Below are 17658 nucleotides of genomic sequence, written 5' to 3' on the forward strand. Positions count from 1 at the left end.
AAGATATCTGGAGCATCCTATCACAAGATGTCCGCCGCGATATGAATGCGGGCGAGCCGAGATGTCACTTCGGAAACCTTTTGTCAGGCCAATGGAACGACGTTGTGATTCAAGATTCTAGATTGCAAAGAGGCGTGACAAGTGACTAGACGAGGCGCGCTCACAGAGCCGAGGTCATGGTGAGCTGCTTGGCATGAACACCAAGCATGGGTGGACCACCGGAGTACAAGCTTTCCAGCTGCTCCAAGTACCGAAGCGAGCGTGCAGTATCGCTGGACGTGCCAGGCTCTGGGGCTGGCAAAGCTGTAAGGATGACTGATGTTGAAGGAGATGAATTAACCCGAATGAGCTCGCTGTGATTTGGTCAAATGGATGCATTCTGTCAGTCCTGCATCCCACTAGCGGCCCAGCGGCGGGACTCAAGCACCACAGACTTACTTCAGAATCAAATATTGCGCTTTGTTGGGCAGCCCGTTGAAGGACACGAGGGGCACTGCAGCGACCGCAGTGGCACTGACTGGTCCCGGCTGTCGATGCTTCTTCGCTTTCCTGCGTCCGCTGGTAGCGTTCGGGCCTTCTTCTGAGCGGCTCCGCACATGGAAAGGCCTTCGCGAATCATCCTCCTCCGTCTCGCTGCTCGACTCTGCGCCGCTGCTTGACAACGACGGTTGATCGGGAGGTAAAGTAGCGAGGAGCTGGGCCTGAGCTCTCATTCGGTCCGACGCTTTCAAAGTACCCTCCTGATCCGACTCGGGCTGTTCTGCTATTGTGGTGCGTTGCATCGAGCTAGTGGGTCCTGACGGGAAAGCGACATTATTTGCGCTCGGCCGATTCATCAGCGCGGATGCGCGAGGAGTGCTGCTCAGGGATCCATAGGTGCTCTCATTGCTTTGTTCGCGTGAGTGGAGCAGCGGCCGGCGACGAGGCTCATCTGGCAATCCTGCTGGGTTGCCTAGCGAATTGCGACGAGTGTGGGATCGGCCTCCTCCTCTTCGGCCGGGCGAAGAAGAGTAGGTCTTTGATCGCTTGAGACCGAGGCCTGATGAATCACCCGCATCCCAGCCATCTTCAAAACCGAGTCGAGCAAGCTCGTCGCTCAAATCGCTGTCACTATCGCTATCGCTCCATTCTGTGCTCTCAGCATCGCTCTCGGTACCTAGCCTCTCCTTCACCCGCGGATGAGCAAGGCCAATGCGGATGTTTCTTTTGAAATATGCGAGATGCTCTGCTGGTAGACTGACGCCCATAATCTTTTGCTCGCGCTTTGACTGTTTTCGCGCCGCCTCGCTGTTTGGATTGGGTGTCGCGCTTCCCGGCACAGGCTGTGCAGAAGGTTTTGCGCGGCGCTCCGTAGCTTCCTTCCTTCGCCGTTCGTCTTCCCTTCGAAGCTGTTTCAGTGCCTCCCACCAAGGATCGCCGCCCAATGTCATCTCGATCCAAGGTGAAGTAGCGCCCTTTCCCCACACAATGGCTTGATAGCTTGTGATGTTTCCTGAAGCCAGGTGAAAGACGCGAAGGGTGGCAGGCACGCGCAAATTGTCCAACAGAGATCGCACACGGCGTCTAACAGGGGTGGGGCGTCTTAGCATCCGAGAGGTCGGCGCGGCCCAAAATTGACTTACCTTTCATTCTCAACATCAGCTTCCTGCTCGACAAAGACAGAGACGCGGAGTTGATGTGACTTCCATGTTCCAGTCATGCTGAGGATGGTCCCAAGCTGAAGCACCATGGTATAGGTGTCCCAAGCATGACTTGGATCTTGGTCAGGACTTTGAATTTGGATTGGCCAAAGATCGATGTACTGTGGCTCTTGCTTGTCCTTTGGGTTCTCAGATGCTGGACTAGCACGGCTAGGTGGTGCTGAGAGGGACAGCGACTCGAAACCATAAGCGACGGCAAGCGCCTTGTTCAATGCCAAAGTATCTTCCATGATGCCGACGAATGTAGTAGGCAGAATGGGCGTCTCTCGTCGAGCTATGTCGGTAGGCAGCGATCGCACCTCGATCACGCTGTGGGGTCCGGTGTTGCGCGGCTCGTGGTTACCGGGCTTGATAGTGATCTCGGAGCCGTCGCTGCGATGACTCGGAGTGAGGCTTTGTTTCCTGTTTCGCGAGGACCGCATGTCTGACGGAAAGCCCATGACGACCACGTTGGGCCTCATCCCTCCTAGCCCGCAAGAGAGGACCAGATTGCGAGCGCCTTCGCGCTCGTCCCGAGCAATGATGACGTCCACGAAAGATTTGATGCCAGAAACATCTACCAGCTTCAGCCATGCGACCTGCTGCTTACGCAGCTCGCCTAAGCACTCTTGAAACTCGCCCTTGAGCACGTGGCCCAAGACATATAACGCGCCCTTCTTGAGAGAATTGCAAAAGATGATCAAGTTCCAGTCCGTGCGGGCGTTGTTGACCAGTAGCAGTATTTGCGGACGCCAGTATTTGACGTGCCCCTTGCGCTCATCAAGCCGAAGAAGATATTTTCGGACGATGTGGTAATTCAGGTCTGTGGCAAGCAACAAGGTCAGGATCGACGTGTAGAGGGAAGCTAAGCGTTTCCGCGCACGCACTTCTCGTAACATCGCCCCATGGCTTGGGAGGACAGCAGATGTGGATGGCGGCGAAGAGGAACACCGAGAAGACGATGCAAGCGCTCGCCGCAAGCGGATCAGTGAAGTACATCGCCCCAATGCAAGCAATAGTGCCGCCACCTGCAGTCCAGATGTTCCAGTACCGGAAAGACGGTCTGAAAGATGGAGCGCCTCCCGCCTTGAGGGCAAGAGTGGCGAAGCTCAGAACCCCAAAGGTGAGCAGTGCTGCCGAGACAACAGAACTCTGGTGAGGGACTCTGGCACGCGGCGATGCAATCGGCCCCACTTACACGTCATGGTGACGAGCTGAGCAATGGTGTTGACCGAATCCACAAAGAGCACGGCTTGGCAAAGCACGTACGTCGCAAAGACCGCATCTGTAGCGATTTGTGTGTGTGACGCCAGTCAATTCCTTGTTCGTGGTCACTGGTCGATCGCGGCTAGGAGCGAGACTCACACGTTGGCGTATCGCTCAGCTCTGTGCCTTGAGCAAAGTCGTCGAGTATTGGCAGAAGATTGTCTCTAGCTATAGCCTGCAGAACCTTGGCGCAAGCCATCACGCCCATCAGAGCCGAGAACGCTGTGGAAGCTAGCGCACCAAAGGTGATGATCTGTGGACTCAGCGCGACATCCGAAACGATGCCCACGTCCAAGTAGAAGGATTCTCGCTCGATCGTGCTCGCAAACACGACAAAGCAGAGAACGTAGACTATGAATGTGAAGACGAGGGACCAGTTGGTGCCCTTGGGTATGCTTTTGCTCGGTTTTCTGAGGTCGCCACTCATGCTGGCTCCAGCTAGGAGACCGGTGACAGCTGGAAACAAGACGCCAAAGACGGTTTGCCAGCTTTCCTTTTCAGATCCTGTGCTACTTCCTGCAGCACCCGTTGTGAATCGCGGGAGAAGATTACCTTGAAGTGTGGCAAGGGACCAGCCCGTGTAGTAAGCTCCACGTTCTGGGTCCGAGAAGGGAGCTACGGCGAAGCTGGAGACAGGAATGCTGAGAATGGATACCCCGAGCACGATAGCAAGCGCTAGCGTCGCTCTCGCGAAAAGCGCTGAGCCGGTCAAGCACACCAGCGTGCTAAGTACCAGCACCAAGCTACCATAGAAGAAGTTGAACCACGGCCCCTCTGGCAGGAAACCTCCGCTACCTCTCGATTCGCCAAAAGCATCTGTTAGGGACTCGACGAAACCCAAGACGTTCATGGCAGCATTGAGAGCTTGTCCGAGGAAGAACACTAAGCCGATAGATCCTCCAAACTCAGGGCCGAGCGACCGCGAGATCAGATAGTAGGCGCCTCCACCCCGCACTTGTCCATTGGTGCTGATCGCTGAGACAGACATCGCTGTGAGCGCATCTACTGCATAGGATACGAAAAGAAGAAGCAAAGCTCCCAAGAGACCAGCTTGGCCAAGAATGAATCCAAAGCGGAGGAAGAGGATGATGCCGAGAATCTGTGGGACAAAAAGAAGATGACTTGCTCTGGCAACGTCTCCACTAATGGCATCCCGTCGCAGGTACTTACATTCAAGCTGACCGGCATGAAGACACCGTCCCAGGTCCCCAGCTTACGCGGTGGCATCTCCGAGGAGCTGATCATTCCGGCGCTGCGATGATGATGCTGATGATGCCCGAGCATGTGCCTGCCGAGCTCTTCCAATCCGCTCGCATCGCGCATCGCCTCTCTCGCTCTGGTCCGCGATGAGCTGTTCGAGTCGGACCTGCCAAACGCGGGCTGTTCGCCTGGACCGGCTCTCGTATCTGAGAATGAGACGCCTTTGAGGGACCCTGCGGCGGCGCTCGAGCCTCGCTTGAGGCGTGAACGCAACCCTTTGCCACCCGAAGAACTGTGCGCTCCTGCTTCCGACTCGTCCCCACTCGCGCCCGAGTCCGTGGAATGCCGATGGGAAGAGAATTGCTCAGCTGGCCTTATTGGCTCGTCAGGATCGGAAAGCTTCCTATCTCTACCCTTGCTGCGTGACTTGCCACCCTCCTTGCCTTTGCTCTCTCGCGCAGGCGTGGAGGCGACGCTGGAGGGTCTCACCGTCGAAGTAGGTGTGCCAGGTGGGGCCAAACCTGCGGCGCTGGGACGCGATCTTGGCGAGGTAGGTAGTCGAACCTGGTCTGGTTCGGGGCTATTTTTTCTGCTGCTGTATGCCGAGGTAGATCTGCTTTGCATCGATGAAGCGGATGGTGCGCTGCGACCATTGTCCATCTGCGCAACAAGAGGCGTGCGGGGCGAGACCAAGCCCAGCCGATCAGGGCTGTTGGTGGAGCCTGCTTCCGCCTGACTGCGATCTCCAAACGGCGTGCCGACTGTACCACCAAAGGTGGACGCCGTCGGGGTGATGGACAAAGATTCATCCACGTCCGCATCCTCTCCATCTTGAGAGGCATCGTGCACGCTCGCAGGTCTGCGGGAAGCGTAGGACGCATGCTCGGCTGTCAGCGCGTCCGTATCCTCCCCATCATCTTGGTGCCCCTCGACGTTGGATTGTCGTTGAAGCAGCTGCTGGTTCAGTGCGTCGAAGTCGGACGTGTTGTGCGACACGAAGTGCGACATTCTGCGCGAGCAGTCACCTGTCTACTGTAGCATGCACATGAGACGCAAAACGGAGCGCACAAGCCCAGGAATCAGAGGGCGTGCTCGGTCGTCGTGAGGGTTGATGCTTGCCATAAAGAGTGACAAGATCTTGCTGAGAGGAGTAGCTCAGTGAGGAAGGTGCAGTGTATGTAGCTCTCGTAGATCTTGAATGTTGAAAGAACTCGAGACTTGCTCACCCCGACTGCAGGAGGCTTGGCGGGAAGGAAACCCGGTTCAGGAGTAGGTGCGTAATAGTCGCAGGCAACTGATCACAGGGAGCAGCAGCATCAGCTGGTTAGCTGTCTGCACGGGCCTTGCATGCTGCATGGCCACAAAGTGAAGCAACGCGTGCCAGGGCGGCGGGGACCACACAGAACGCGTCTCCAGACGATTGAGCCTGCATGCCGAGCAGCACAACTCACGACTCACGGCTTGACCCTCCGCAACCAACACTCACCAGCCCGTGGCTTGGACGCCCAGAGGAAGAAGCAGCTCGAATTTGTAAGCTTGGTGACACCTTGAAAGTCTGTTACGGACAATAAAGGCTGAGTAGAGCGGCAAATCGTGTCAGAAGGTGAAAGTCAAAAGTGGAGCCTTCCGCAGGCATGCCTTTCGGTGCCAACAATCTGCGTGCGCCAGAGGGCCCAGTAAGGTGATCATCCAGCTTCAACTCATTGCAGTCGCGTCGCGCCATAGAGTTATTTTCAGGCTAGGCCATACAAGCAGCAGCCCTCTTGACGTCTAGCACCGGCCTTGCTCAACCAATCCATCTTGCGTTTTGCATCCGAGAGCATCCCTGCCAAAGATGGCGCCTCAGCCGCACTCCAATCTGGCTTCCAACCTGTCCATCCAGCCTTATGATCCCGCGCAATACATTCAAACCAACATGACGGGCAATCGGGTGTCTCGAAAGTGTCACATCATGGGCAGTTCAAACATCATTCTGGGCGGTAAATGCGTCATTCATCATCACGTCATCGTTCGGGGAGATCTGAAGAAAGCCGCTTCGGCTATGCCTCCTTTGGCCGCTGATGCCACCGAGGCTCAACAAAGGGCAGCGCAAAAAGGCTCGCAGATCGTCGTCAGTATAGGTCGGCATTCAATTCTCGGCGAGGGCTGCATCATTAGGCCGCCGTACAAAGCATACAAAGGGTGAGCTGGGCGCAAAAACTCCAAAAGTCGTTCACTTCTGCTGGCTCATCAGGCAGCTCCCCTTCTCATACCAAACGCCCAGAGCCTTCTCGTACTACCCTATCAAGATTGGAGACCACGTCATCATTGGAGCGGGCAGCATTTTGGAAGCGGCGGTGGTGGGCAGCTGCGTGGACATCGGTCGTAATGTGATCATCGGCAAGTTCGCAGTGATCAAGGACGGTGTGAGGATACTGGACAACAGCGTTCTGGCTCCAGGACAGGTTGTCATTAGCGGTACAGTGTGGGGTGGCAGCCCAGGTGAGTTCCCTGGTCAATCGCCCGGCCTGCGAAGCTTGAGTCAAAAGACGCGATGCGACCTGACTTCAGCCTCTCCCAGCGAAATGCCTCGGAGAGCTTTCGGAAAACTTCATGGTCATCCATGAAGCAAGGACGAAAGACTATTATGCCCGCTTCAGACCAGGACCTGCAGCTGGCACCGAAAAGTAATCACAAACGAATATCACTTGATAACATCATTGCATTGTGTGAGAGTGTCGAGAGTATGCGTGTCTTTGGCTTCAAGATTGGAATCACATCATGGGTAAAAGTAGAAGCGAAGGCGTGCAATGCAGCCGAGAGCACGTCCATCTGGAACTGTCGAAGAGCCGAGGTATGCGCGGCTCGTCAAGCAGCGTACGGCGCAGTGAATCCCCTAATTCTGCGACTTGGCCAGGTACACGGGCGAAAATCTAGGCTTGGCAACATTGCGTCGCGCACTTGCTCTGGACTGCGATAGGTCCTGAGCGCTCTGCGTGCCGCTGCGTCGCCCAGTCAGAAGCGCTTTGGGGGTCGTCGTAACTCTCCGTTGGCGTCTTTTGCCTGCTCTGCTGCAAGCAGCCTCGCTGTCGCTAGCTTCCCCCTCGCTGCTGGGACCCGAAGTTGGCTCTTCCTCGCTTTCGTACGGGCTCAATTCGTCCTCGCTAGTGTCTACCCCGCTGAGGGTAAATGCAGTAGCCTTCTGCATGTTTTGAGATGGCGCAGGTGCACTTTCGAGTCCTCCACCAGCTTCACGGCGGGATCTCGAACGAAGCATGCGCCGCCCCAAGGTGAGGTCGTGCTCGGCCCCAGAATGTCGCGCAAGCTTGGAGTCCATGATCTTACGGTGCAGGGGCGCGGCGCGCTTTTTTTTCGAAGGGGATTGGTCAGCGCTGCTCTGGGACAACAGCTCTTCCTCTACCGCCGAAGCATCATCTTCGTCGCTGAGAGTAAGTTCAGTGTCAGAGCTGCCGCCGATGCACACGACCGGCCTCGTCGACTGAGGAGGTGCAGCTGAAGCAGAGGGCGTAGGGGATGCTTGGCGCCCTGGCGACGAGCCGCCATGCTGCGCAGCCACTGCTAGTTCGGCTATGTGCTTAGCTTCGGTTGGAGAGGATGCCCGACTGAGAAGAGGCGACGAAGGTAGTAGCGCATCCACAGCTCCCTGCGGTCTATCGTTCTGAACCACGCTCAATGCATTCTCCGTGCCAGATAGCGAGGCCTTGAAGAGTGTCGACGTTGGCGCAGGCGAGGGCGAAGGTGAAAGTCGCGAGCGCGCATCGCTATTGGGGGAATCGTGCAATACTGAGGCGAACTTGGTGTGGGGCTCCTCGCGTTGCACTGCTGCTCTGTAGAGAGGAGGCTGGAAAGACTTGGCGACTGATGAATGGGCGCCTGCCAAGAAGGCAGCATATTGCGCAGCTGTAGGTTCCCCGCTCGAAGCAGGCCTCTTGCGAAGCCTGACTAGCGCGGGACTCTCTCTGGGTGCCTTGCGTGCAGAGCTGGAGGGGATTCGAGAAGCAAATGGAGTGACGCTCACGCCTTCGTCGGAATGCAAATTATCAGAGGTCTTGCTGCGCATCGACCGAGCTCTGGCTTCTGAAGCGCGAGATGCACTTTCAATCCGTTTGCGCCACTCTGCTATGGTCAAGCCAGCGAAACGCTCAAGCTGAGTAGCACACCTGTGCTCTGCACTATGAGGCCCGAAGAAGCCTCGAATGTTAGTCCAGAAGCAGGAAAGGTCGTCCGTGAAGCTGTCGAATGATGAGAGGGCGCTTCGATGCGTCGAAGACGGAGTCAGAAGCGCCGAATAGCTTCGCGAATCGATGTTGTGGGCTATGATATCAAAGTCTGTGCGGCAGAGATCCTTCCATCAGCTTCAGCGTCAGTAGGCTGATCATGCTTGGTGCTCAATGGCTCACCAAGATAACGGCTCCTCTGCTTTGAGTACGCAGAGAAGTCTGAAGGCATCCCTTTCTTGGTCAGCATGTTTGCTGGATGACCCAGCATCGACGCAAGGATGGCAGACATGCTGCGGTATGCAGTGCTCACTAGCGTCAGATGGGAAAAGGAGATCAGTCTTGTCCATCAGTGCGTGCAGGACGAATGGAGATCACGAGGACTCACATTGCTCAGTATAAACATCTTGCGCATCAGGAGAGCACTTGACTGGGCCATGAGACCGTGTCTCCGAATTGGGTCCGAGAACAGGACTACGTCCGGCAGAGAGCACCTGAGATTTGGTCGATCCACGGAAGGGATTCGCACCAATGTCCCGAGTCGGACTTGCAATTGGACTCGATCCGCCAGTGTTATCGCCATCGTTGTCGTCAATAGACTCGCGCGCATTCGTGTCAATAGCGACCAGTGTGGTCCCACGAGGAGACGTGTGCCGCGGAGGGCTGTTTGATGGAAGTGTCCCGACCAAGGCGGTGGATGCGACCGCATCGGCTTCGCCCTCTGCTGTGCAGTCTCTGGCCGCAGCGACGCCATGAGCAGCGTCAGTTGGCATTCCACAAGCCGACTTGCCTGGCTCTAGCTCCTGCTGCATGGTGGAAGGAGAGCCGCGCTGTCTAGCCACGTCGACCGCCTTCTCGGAGGGGCTGCCTTCGTGATGAACCAATGGAGGCGATCTAGCATCTTTGCTACCTTCTGAATTTGTGGAAGCGTCTGTCGCGAAAGCGGCGCCATGTCGAAGCCTCGGCTCTTGTGTGAGCTGTGCAGAGCCTGGGGCAGACGGCGGGTCACAGTCCGCAGTAGCGCTCACTGGCCCATGCGTCTCGACATTGTCGAGCTTGCTTAGATTTGAGACATCGATACCTTCCAGTGGTGCAAGTGATGGAATTGCTTCAACATTCTCCTTGCCGCCGGCAGATGTGGACGTGGCGCCGACGATCGCATCGCTGATCTCTAGGTGCCTATTACTGCGATTGTCGTCGAAAGGTGGATTTGTGCTAGCTTCTGCCAAAGCCGACGGCATGGGCTGCTCCGCGCACTGAGCTTCAGAGCCGGAGGCGGCTGCTCCTTTTGTTACAGACTCCGTTTGCGCGTGGCGCTCGGCTGCTTCCTCTTCTTCCCGGATACGCTTCTGCTCGGCCAAGACGCGCTTAGCATGGGCAGCTCTGGCTGCTGGCCCCCTGATGCCTGAAGGCGTTGGGCCTACGTTAATCTTGGCCATTGAGTCAGCACCGCGTGCAGAGCCTGTGACATCCTTGCGGTCAATCGTGCTGTCCCATCTCACGCCTTTGGAAGAGCTGGCACGTAGCACTGAGCGTGGCGTGCTTGGTACCCATCGAACAATCAACGTTTCGCGGTCTTGTATGAAAGGCAGCGAGTCTGGACAGATTATGGCTTCCTGGTTGGATGCCAAAGCTAGCTGAGCGGTATCCGAGTTGGATGGAGCTGGAAACAGTCTGCGAGCTTTTGAAACCAGAGTCTGAGGGGTGCGAAAACAGCAGATGCACACGTCAAAGAAGCTGTCATACCTCACGCCTAAAGGTTGATTAGATCACTCACCTCGAGATCCGAGTCCAGAGCCGTAAAGTACTGCTTGGAGTCTTGGGCGCTGCCGCGTAAGAAGACGGCACGCTGTGGTGATGCGACGCCGGGAGCCGAGACTTGTGAGGAGGACGCGACCGACATGGTGCGCACTAGTCGGTGTCGCAACGTCAGCAGCGTCTATGCAGTCCTAGTAGTGATGCTCTGGTGTAGTATGGGGTGAACTGAGGGAACGAAGCGTGTGACTGGTTGGGCAAATGTGACGAAGACGACTGTGGACGTCTTCATGGAGCTATAAGGGTGATCCCTCCAGCGCGGCCGTATTTACGCATCATCATCATCACGGCGGTGACCTCTATAGGCGGCCATCGTGCAAAGCTTCGCGACGTGCTGAATTGAGACGCTTCATGAGCGCGTCTGCAAGCGCGCATACGTCGCGCGCTCAACACGATCCAACACCGCGTCGCGCCTTCCGACGCGCGTCACTCTGCTTGACGCGTAGAGAGCTTAACGCGTCGGAATCAAGGCACGCAGCGCAAGCAGCAAGTCACGAGTGAACAACCTGCAGGGTCTGCAACGCGAAATCGAAACAGCAATCTTGACGACTGATCTTCATCAACCAGTTATATGTTCAGCGGTCGCTCTCTCGGCTCTGCTCATTGACCATCGCGGCCCTGAACGTCCTTGCCACACAGCCACAATCTACTTCCACTCGCACCCCTGTCCAGGCCCCTCGCTAAGACATGGTACCCGAGACGCCCTACATGACCCTGCTGCAGTCGCCTTCCACGGCCGTGGCAGAGCTCTCGCCTCAGCACGCGGATACGGAAGAATTAGCACGAGCGCTCTCAGAAAAATACGGCACCCTTCTTCCAGACTCAGCAGCACGAGCACGAGTTCCAACTTTGGACGATGCGCTGTCTTCTCCGCAGGCCAGGTCTGAGCATCGCGGAAAGTTACTAAGGTGGAGGTGCATGGTCCAGGACACGTCTTGCGGCAACGAGGTGGTGATGCGCGAAGTCAAGGGAGCAGACGGACAGAAGCGCTGCACATTGTGGGGCAACGATGAGCACGAAACCTCGGATGAGGTGGGTCGCAATGCTACGCGTGGCCATGCTTCTCACTGCGCGCAGTCGATCTGACACGCCTGGCTTGCGCAGGATCCCGATCCGACCACGCTCACGGAACGGACCGTCTTGTATGCTATCACTCCGCCCGCCTGGTCAGCATGGGCTAGGGATGCTTGGCAATCTGGCAGCGAGCCAAGTGACGATGGTGCGTACTTTGCGGCGTTCTATGCGCTCTCGATCAGGAAAGTTGATCTGGCCGCCTTTGCGCATCAGTACTCTCAACCATGTCTGGTCTTAGCTTGGATCCAGACCCTCGACAATACGGCGCACTCTCCCGGAATCCTTCTGACAAGCCAGCCTACCTCAGCAAACACTCCCTGGCTGAGGCCCCTGGCCTGGGCGCGTTGCTCAAGATCTACGATCATGAGCTTGCAGAAACATTGAAGGTGACCGACGTCATCGACGTTCTTGGCGTGCTGGACTTCAGCCTGTGAGTGACGCTCAGAATAGCAAATACGGCTCGCAGGGGGATCTGCTGACTGAACGCTTCATCACACGTCACTTTCCAGTCTGCCTGGCGCGGATTGGTCGCAAGGGGGGGCAGCTAGCTCAAGTTCGTCCGCGCAGCTCCCAGCGCTTCACGTCCTTCATATTACGCCTATCGCGCACAATGACGAGGTTCCGCGCCCTTTGACCGGAGCTTCATCGCGAGACGACCTCGTCCACTACCTTGCATCAGCGCTGGGGGGCGACCTTCTAGCAGCAGAATGGACGCTCTTGGGCCTTCTGGCACGGATGTGAGTGAATGCTAGCTTCCCGAGGAGAATAGCCTATGCATCGTCAGCCTAGGAACTGATGATTCGAACATGCTGTGCGCAGTCACTCCCGAAGGGGCTCCCTCACCCTCGGTGCTCTGTCACTCAATTTGTCTGGCGCTCCTGCGCCCAAGTTGTTCGACGTTTTGACGTCCTTGGTGCCTGCTGTCATGTTGCAAAAGATGAGCTTGGACCACCTCAACGATCCTGCAACGCGGATGGCACCTGCTAGTGACGGCAGCGAAGCAGGCTTGCTCGCCGGCCGGCTGCAGTTGCCAGACGGAACTATCGTTCTGTGCGACGAATCCAGCATGGGGGAAGGCACTTTGAAAGATCGAGGTGAGAGCTTCCGTTTAGACAAAGACATGCACGCGAATAGGTGCTGACTGACTCGCGGGCCGCTTGTGTGCGCAACGTTTTTCCTAAGGCGTTGCGAATGTGCGCGAGCTTGCAAATTTGTTGAGCACTCGCAAGCTCTCGTATGCATTCCCCTTCAGCTCATTCGACTTTGAGACAGATTTGCCCTTCATTGTGCTCTCCGCGGGCAAGTCGATGCTTCCCGTCGATGTGCAAGTGCCATTGAGGTCCAAAAACATCGTTGCAGCTCAAGCTGTCCAGCCCACCAGCTCGCAGTTGGCGTCTTGGAGGACGTTCTTGGCTAGAGCAAGACATGTCGATCTGTCCATCCCGGAAAGCGTGGCAGAGCAGATTCAAGCTGAGTTTGTCCAAGCAAGAAAGGAGGGTCAGGAAGGCGTGCGCGAAGGTCAAGAAGATCTCTTGAGAAGAATGGCCGTTGCTAGGTGGGTCAAAGCACTTGCGCTCACATTTTCGGGGTTTATCGCTCACACCAGCCTACGCATCGATGACACAGATTGGTGGCGATCTCTAGAGGTCAACGAGAATTGAGCTTCGATGCGTGGAAGCAAGCAGTGGCCTTGGATGAGGAACGTCGTTCTCGCGTCAAACAGTCTTCGCCTGCTACTGCTGCAAGCGCTGCAAATGCATCCTCCACTGCAAGTGTGCTGGGCGGCCCAGCGCTTGGATGAGGAGCCGCCGATCACCTATCATACCCAGCGTCAAGGCTGCACGTATGCATTGTATCAAGTAACGAGAAATTTCGCTTCAATCTATTTTCCATTGCTGTATGCATTCTGCGGTGACATGGTCTATTGTAGAGCGGACTGCGGGCTAGGCACTGAGCGTAGGGACAACCCCTCCATCGCCTAGGACGCAATATCGAATGAAGAAATCGTGTAATCTGACATCAGTGGTGAGCTCCGGGTGGAAGCTGGTGGCCATCAATCTTCCTTGTTTAACAGCGACGATCTGACTGTCGTGCGCAGGTCTCGTTCCTCGCACCTCCCCTTGGTGCGCGGTCGCCACTGCTGAATCAATAGTTCGAATCAGAGGAGAGGCACTGCCAGCTGGCAATGTCGGAAGGCTGCACAAGATCTCCAAGGGCGGTCGAGCCACCCTTTCCTGCCCGGGCCTCTCGAGCGGAGGTGCTACCGATAACCTCAGTGTAGGTTCAACAGCTGCACCAGGCACGGCTTGAGCGTTCAGCAAGGGAGGCTGTGCTCCCCCTGCCGTGTCACCAGATGGCGTCAACGGGGCTCGTCCTTGCTCCAACACTACCGCTTCGGCGTGCGCTTCTCCTTCTCCCCGCTTCACCAACGTCGCTGCTTCTGGCGGGACAGCTTGGATGTCTTGAGACAGCAAGAGAGACTCTACCACTGGTGCTCGAATGAAGACGCCGGGAAATGGAGCTGGAAAAGTGTTCGTCTCGCTGCTAGTGCTGCTACCATTCGTCTTTCGCGCGCCGAGGTTGGCCAGCGCTGGGATATCGATAGACTGTTCAAACGACGCGACCTGATGTGGCAAGCGCAGAATCACTCCCATACTGAGCACGCTGTTGTTGTCTGGCTGCACACATGCACCATCGGATGTCCATTCTTCGGCTCACCTGACTACCAAATCCATTCCTACCGACTCGCACATCCATGCCTCCAAGCAGTTCCTGACCACCTTTCTTGCCCCCAACAGCTTCCCTCGCCAGCAGGATCATGCCTGCACATGTTCCCCAAGCTGGTTTACCACTTCTGACCCACTCTCGGAGTGGACTCAAAAGTCCAGCTCTTTGAGCTCCCAGACTGATAGCTGTCGATTCCCCACCAGGTATGATGATCGCCGAGCACTCTGCTAATTGCTCTGGTGTTCGTACCTGCCGCACTTCCAGCGGTCTGTCGAAGCTGGAAGCGGATGAGGTGGAGAGCCGGTGGAGACAAGAGGCATGCTCCGCGTAGGCGCCTTGCAGCGCCAGCACACCGACCACTAGCCCGTCTGATCCGTTCGCCGAGCTGGCAAGGCTGCTCATGATGGCGCGGGCTGCAAGCCAGACCTTTCGACCCGTCGCGGCAAGTTCGACGGACACCCCGCGATGCGAGTCGCAGAGGATGGAGCAGGAGGACAGCCTCAAGACTTGACTCTCTCACAAGCCCTTTTGGTCAAGGATGATCAAGCAGAGCGAGCGGCGTTGAAGACTCACTCTTTGACTCTGACTCGCGATCCTCGCAGCCGCGCCCTTGGCCCTAGCAACGAATCACGTGAATGTATGGAGTCAGACAGCAAAATCTGATGAGTCAAGTACCTACGGCGCCACGGTGCGGTTAGAAGAGCGCCACGAGTCCTCATCCAAAGATTGATCAGCAGTTGTCAAGTTGGGCAGATGCAACCCAGACTCAAACTTGAATAATAACCAAATATTGATGAATGGTGAATCAGAATCTTGAATGACTCCTCTGTACAGCCTTGAACTCTTTTATGACTTCCAACCGAAGCCTTGTCACGTGCGAGTCTGGCCATCTGCGTACTCATGACTCATGACTCTTGACTGGTAATCGTGAATTCAAGAATGATCACGAAATGATCGTGTTTGTAAGCGGATGATGTTCATCATCAGCCCTTGGTGGTCAAAGCTGCCGCAAGTTTGCCGCGCGCAGCGCGCTGCTGCGAAAGAGAGGCTCGACAAGTCCCGACGGTTGAGATGGATGAATCGTGAATGCACGATTTCTCGGCCGCTCGCATCTCCCCCACTAATTTTGGGTTGTGTTGCAGCTGTGCCACGCACTCACGACTGTGGAGCCAGAATCTTGAATGGCTAACGTGCAGATATTCAAGATTGTGATTATTGTGGACATAGTCAAGAGTGGGTGGGAACGTAGCATTCGCGGAGCGAGCACGAAATGCTTCTCTATACCCTGACCGTCATCCACACCTCTCCTTCTCCAACGCTGCACTCAAACTCATATTTGCTTCGGCAAAGGCTGGACCGAACCATTTGTGAACGTGCCTGCAGCCGGTGTCCAGAGCGCTGCGTGTGGCTTCTTGGACACAAGCGCTGCTGCTGCATGCAGTCACAGCTTGGGTAGCGCAAACCGTCGCGATTGGTGATGTGTGCATTTGGGTACTTGACTCGTGACTGTAACTGCAGCTCCCCGCGTCTCGGCATGCATCGATTTTTAGCGCGCCTGCCGATCCGCACCGTAGAATGTTGTTCTTTTCTCCGCCAAGAGCGGCAAGCGTCAAGTCCAGACCTTTCCAGCTTGGGCAACAATATTTCGCACTTCTGAAGTGCTGGCGGAGCTCGAATCTCACTGCCCTCGCCTCCCCTTTGAGTGCGCTGACTGCCTTGAGGCCCGAGAGCGAGGAAAGCAAAACCCAGTCATCATCTGCACACCCGAGCAACGTATAGAAGCGAGGCACTTCGTGTTGGTCAATCCGCGTGAGCTTTACCATCTTGCCATTCACGATCTGGCCATCATCGTGACGCGCGCTATCCGGATTGCCTACTTCCATTCTTGTCCGAACCCTTGCACTCACGATGCACCGAGCAGCTTCCCTACTGTCCGCCCTTGCGGCAGTCGCCGTAGTGCCTACCATCGCCACAAACTGGGGATTGACGACCAAAATCACACCGAACACCTGGAGTCAAAACTTCAATTTCTACAGCGGGCCTGACAATTTCACAAATGGTCTAGTAGTGTATCAGAGCGAAGCTGCCGCCAAGAATATGGGCATTGCGGGTGTAGTGAATGGTGAATATAGGATGGCCGTCAGCACCCAAGCTGTGGCGCTGGAAGGACGGCCTAGCGTCAGAGTTGAGAGCAAACAGCGATTTGGGGATGGCGTCTATGTGTGAGTCTTTTTCGCTCGCCGTCCGGCGACTCGGACGGATGCTGACTGTCACGCACGATGTTCGTCGAAAAAGCCTCAACGTGTCGCACGTTCCCACCGGCTGCTCCACCTGGCCAGCTTTCTGGACAACAACTACGGAGGAGAACGGAAAATGGCCAATTGGAGGCGAGATTGATATCCTTGAGAACGCGAATGACGAATTTACAAGCAACCTGGTCTCTCTTCACACCAAGTCTGATTGTCAAATTCCGGCGAAGATCTCGGGCCAGACAGGAAGCGTCGACTACACCACGTGCTCAGTGTACGTCAATAACAATTCGGGCTGCCGCGTCCGCATGAATGGCGGATCAGCACCTACGTGGGGAGCCTCTTTCAACCGCGCCAAGGGAGGTTTCTTCGCAATGGCGAGGTCATTCGGATCTACAGGCAAGGGTGTGAGAGTGTGGTACTGGCCACGGGGCAGTGAGCCTGCGGATCTCAAGGCAAGCTCAAAGACGGTCAACCCTGATGCTTGGGGCAAGCCCGCTGCATGGTTCAACATTGCCAACTCTTGCCGTTCCGATTTCGGACGTGAGTCGTCGTTGCCGAGCGTCCACAGCGCTCCCATTCGCTGATGATTCTCTCGGCCATCTAATCCTCCTCGTAAGCGCACAAGATGTAAGCGATGCAAATTTTGAAGGCAAGGGTCGGATTCGGTTCATTCGCTGACATTTCGATTCTCATGCCTCGCCTTGACGTTTCTCAGCGTCTTTGACATCACCTTAGGAGGAGTGAGTGCACCCGTCGCTGACGTTCCACTCTCTTCTGCGCCTGCCACTGACGCTTTGAACGATCTGTGCATCTGCAGGACTGGGCTTTCAATACTTACGTTTCTTCAGGCTGTGCAGCAAAGTATGGCAACCGGCCGATCGTGAGTCCGGACAGCGCTGTTGCCTGAGCATACCCAGAGCTTAGCAATCTGACGGTGATTTGCGCAACATTTGGCGAAATGCAGACCGACCAAGTGGCTTACAATGGCACTTCATACAACAAAGCCTACTGGAGTGTCGGTGGCGTTCGCGTCTTCGCTACAGGCGGCGGCACCGACAACGCAGCGTGAGTCTCTTCATCGCGGCATGCACACCCAATTTGTACATTTCGTCGCTGATTGACTCGTCTGTCTCCGTTGTTCCCTGTTGTGCAGGAGCCTGAGCAAGAAACGTTCCGGGGTTGAGCTTCAGCGGGAAGCATGAATGCCAAAGTCTGAATCACGACCTTGCGCGATCACGAAACTTTCCGCGCCATGCCATGTGCTGTAAATCACCATCTCGAAGCTGCTCGATTATCTTTGTACCTCCTCTGGATTGTTCGGAAGTGAGCACATTTCGCTTGTACTCGGAAATCACCAATGAAATTGCACGCATGCAACTTTGCACTTTTGAACTCCGTTGTGACCCTCTGCGTGCGAAAGTCACTGAC

The 17658-nt window shown here is 56.0% G+C and overlaps 6 protein-coding genes across 6 annotated transcripts; 3 read left to right on the forward strand and 3 right to left on the reverse strand.

Annotated features, from left to right (window-relative positions):
• Positions 1-98: 98 nt before the first annotated feature.
• On the reverse strand, positions 99-5381 carry IE81DRAFT_325052 (hypothetical protein). Its single transcript, XM_025514400.1, has 7 exons — positions 4116-5381; positions 3045-4044; positions 2878-2964; positions 2567-2812; positions 1623-2502; positions 439-1563; positions 99-353 (listed from the first exon to the last, which is right to left on the reverse strand). The coding sequence occupies exons 1-7, from the start codon at positions 5151-5153 to the stop codon at positions 161-163; spliced, it is 4569 nt and encodes a 1522-aa protein (XP_025368123.1). The 5' UTR covers positions 5154-5381; the 3' UTR covers positions 99-160.
• A 229-nt stretch (positions 5382-5610) lies between these two features.
• Positions 5611-6815, forward strand: IE81DRAFT_315890 (putative dynactin Arp1 p25 subunit RO12; the record flags this gene model as incomplete). Its single annotated transcript, XM_025512544.1, has 3 exons — positions 5611-6326; positions 6409-6626; positions 6706-6815. Exons 1-3 carry the CDS (start codon positions 5980-5982, stop codon positions 6813-6815), a joined length of 675 nt encoding a protein of 224 aa, XP_025368124.1. The 5' UTR covers positions 5611-5979.
• Positions 6816-6831: 16 nt separating this feature from the next.
• Positions 6832-10421, reverse strand: IE81DRAFT_325054 (hypothetical protein). Its single transcript, XM_025514401.1, has 4 exons — positions 10140-10421; positions 8751-10059; positions 8546-8674; positions 6832-8474 (listed from the first exon to the last, which is right to left on the reverse strand). Exons 1-4 carry the CDS (start codon positions 10263-10265, stop codon positions 7021-7023), a joined length of 3018 nt encoding a protein of 1005 aa, XP_025368125.1. The 5' UTR covers positions 10266-10421; the 3' UTR covers positions 6832-7020.
• Positions 10422-10728: 307 nt separating this feature from the next.
• On the forward strand, positions 10729-13148 carry IE81DRAFT_325055 (hypothetical protein). Its single transcript, XM_025514402.1, has 7 exons — positions 10729-11209; positions 11282-11396; positions 11465-11681; positions 11761-11988; positions 12071-12345; positions 12434-12806; positions 12878-13148. Exons 1-7 carry the CDS (start codon positions 10865-10867, stop codon positions 13050-13052), a joined length of 1728 nt encoding a protein of 575 aa, XP_025368126.1. The 5' UTR covers positions 10729-10864; the 3' UTR covers positions 13053-13148.
• A 46-nt stretch (positions 13149-13194) lies between these two features.
• Positions 13195-14380, reverse strand: IE81DRAFT_315895 (SNO-domain-containing protein; the record flags this gene model as incomplete). Its single annotated transcript, XM_025512545.1, has 2 exons — positions 13195-13772; positions 13915-14380. 2 exons carry the CDS (start codon positions 14378-14380, stop codon positions 13195-13197), a joined length of 1044 nt encoding a protein of 347 aa, XP_025368127.1.
• Positions 14381-15594: 1214 nt separating this feature from the next.
• IE81DRAFT_325058 (hypothetical protein) lies at positions 15595-17615 on the forward strand. The gene is made up of 7 exons (XM_025514403.1): positions 15595-16200; positions 16274-16770; positions 16848-16857; positions 16946-16970; positions 17048-17110; positions 17195-17295; positions 17384-17615. The coding sequence occupies exons 1-7, from the start codon at positions 15887-15889 to the stop codon at positions 17430-17432; spliced, it is 1059 nt and encodes a 352-aa protein (XP_025368128.1). The 5' UTR covers positions 15595-15886; the 3' UTR covers positions 17433-17615.
• The last annotated feature ends 43 nt before the right edge of the window (positions 17616-17658 follow it).

The sequence above is a fragment of the Ceraceosorus guamensis genome, assembly GCF_003144195.1.
Source record: "Ceraceosorus guamensis strain MCA 4658 unplaced genomic scaffold IE81scaffold_52, whole genome shotgun sequence".
NCBI lineage: Eukaryota > Fungi > Basidiomycota > Exobasidiomycetes > Ceraceosorales > Ceraceosoraceae > Ceraceosorus > Ceraceosorus guamensis.

What these genes read in the sequence shown, in the direction of transcription:
- IE81DRAFT_325052 (XM_025514400.1), bottom strand. Translation starts at nt 5,153, where the DNA reads ATGTCGCACTTCGTGTCGCACAACACGTCCGACTTCGACGCACTGAAC. An exon ending in GCTGAGCGATACGCCAACGT is followed by an intron (nt 2,965 to 3,044) that starts GTGAGTCTCGCT and finishes AAATCGCTACAG; the next exon opens with ATGCGGTCTTTGCGACGTAC. An exon ending in TCAGCTCGTCACCATGACGT is followed by an intron (nt 2,813 to 2,877) that starts GTAAGTGGGGCC and finishes TTGTCTCGGCAG; the next exon opens with CACTGCTCACCTTTGGGGTT.
- IE81DRAFT_325054 (XM_025514401.1), bottom strand. Translation starts at nt 10,265, where the DNA reads ATGTCGGTCGCGTCCTCCTCACAAGTCTCGGCTCCCGGCGTCGCATCA. An exon ending in CTCTGGACTCGGATCTCGAG is followed by an intron (nt 10,060 to 10,139) that starts GTGAGTGATCTA and finishes CGCACCCCTCAG; the next exon opens with ACTCTGGTTTCAAAAGCTCG. An exon ending in GCAGAGGAGCCGTTATCTTG is followed by an intron (nt 8,475 to 8,545) that starts GTGAGCCATTGA and finishes TCTGCCGCACAG; the next exon opens with ACTTTGATATCATAGCCCAC.
- IE81DRAFT_325055 (XM_025514402.1), top strand. Translation starts at nt 10,865, where the DNA reads ATGGTACCCGAGACGCCCTACATGACCCTGCTGCAGTCGCCTTCCACG. An exon ending in TTGGGCCTTCTGGCACGGAT is followed by an intron (nt 11,989 to 12,070) that starts GTGAGTGAATGC and finishes TGCTGTGCGCAG; the next exon opens with TCACTCCCGAAGGGGCTCCC. An exon ending in AGGCACTTTGAAAGATCGAG is followed by an intron (nt 12,346 to 12,433) that starts GTGAGAGCTTCC and finishes GTTTTTCCTAAG; the next exon opens with GCGTTGCGAATGTGCGCGAG.
- IE81DRAFT_325058 (XM_025514403.1), top strand. Translation starts at nt 15,887, where the DNA reads ATGCACCGAGCAGCTTCCCTACTGTCCGCCCTTGCGGCAGTCGCCGTA. An exon ending in TTGACATCACCTTAGGAGGA is followed by an intron (nt 16,971 to 17,047) that starts GTGAGTGCACCC and finishes GTGCATCTGCAG; the next exon opens with GACTGGGCTTTCAATACTTA. An exon ending in GGCGGCACCGACAACGCAGC is followed by an intron (nt 17,296 to 17,383) that starts GTGAGTCTCTTC and finishes CCTGTTGTGCAG; the next exon opens with GAGCCTGAGCAAGAAACGTT.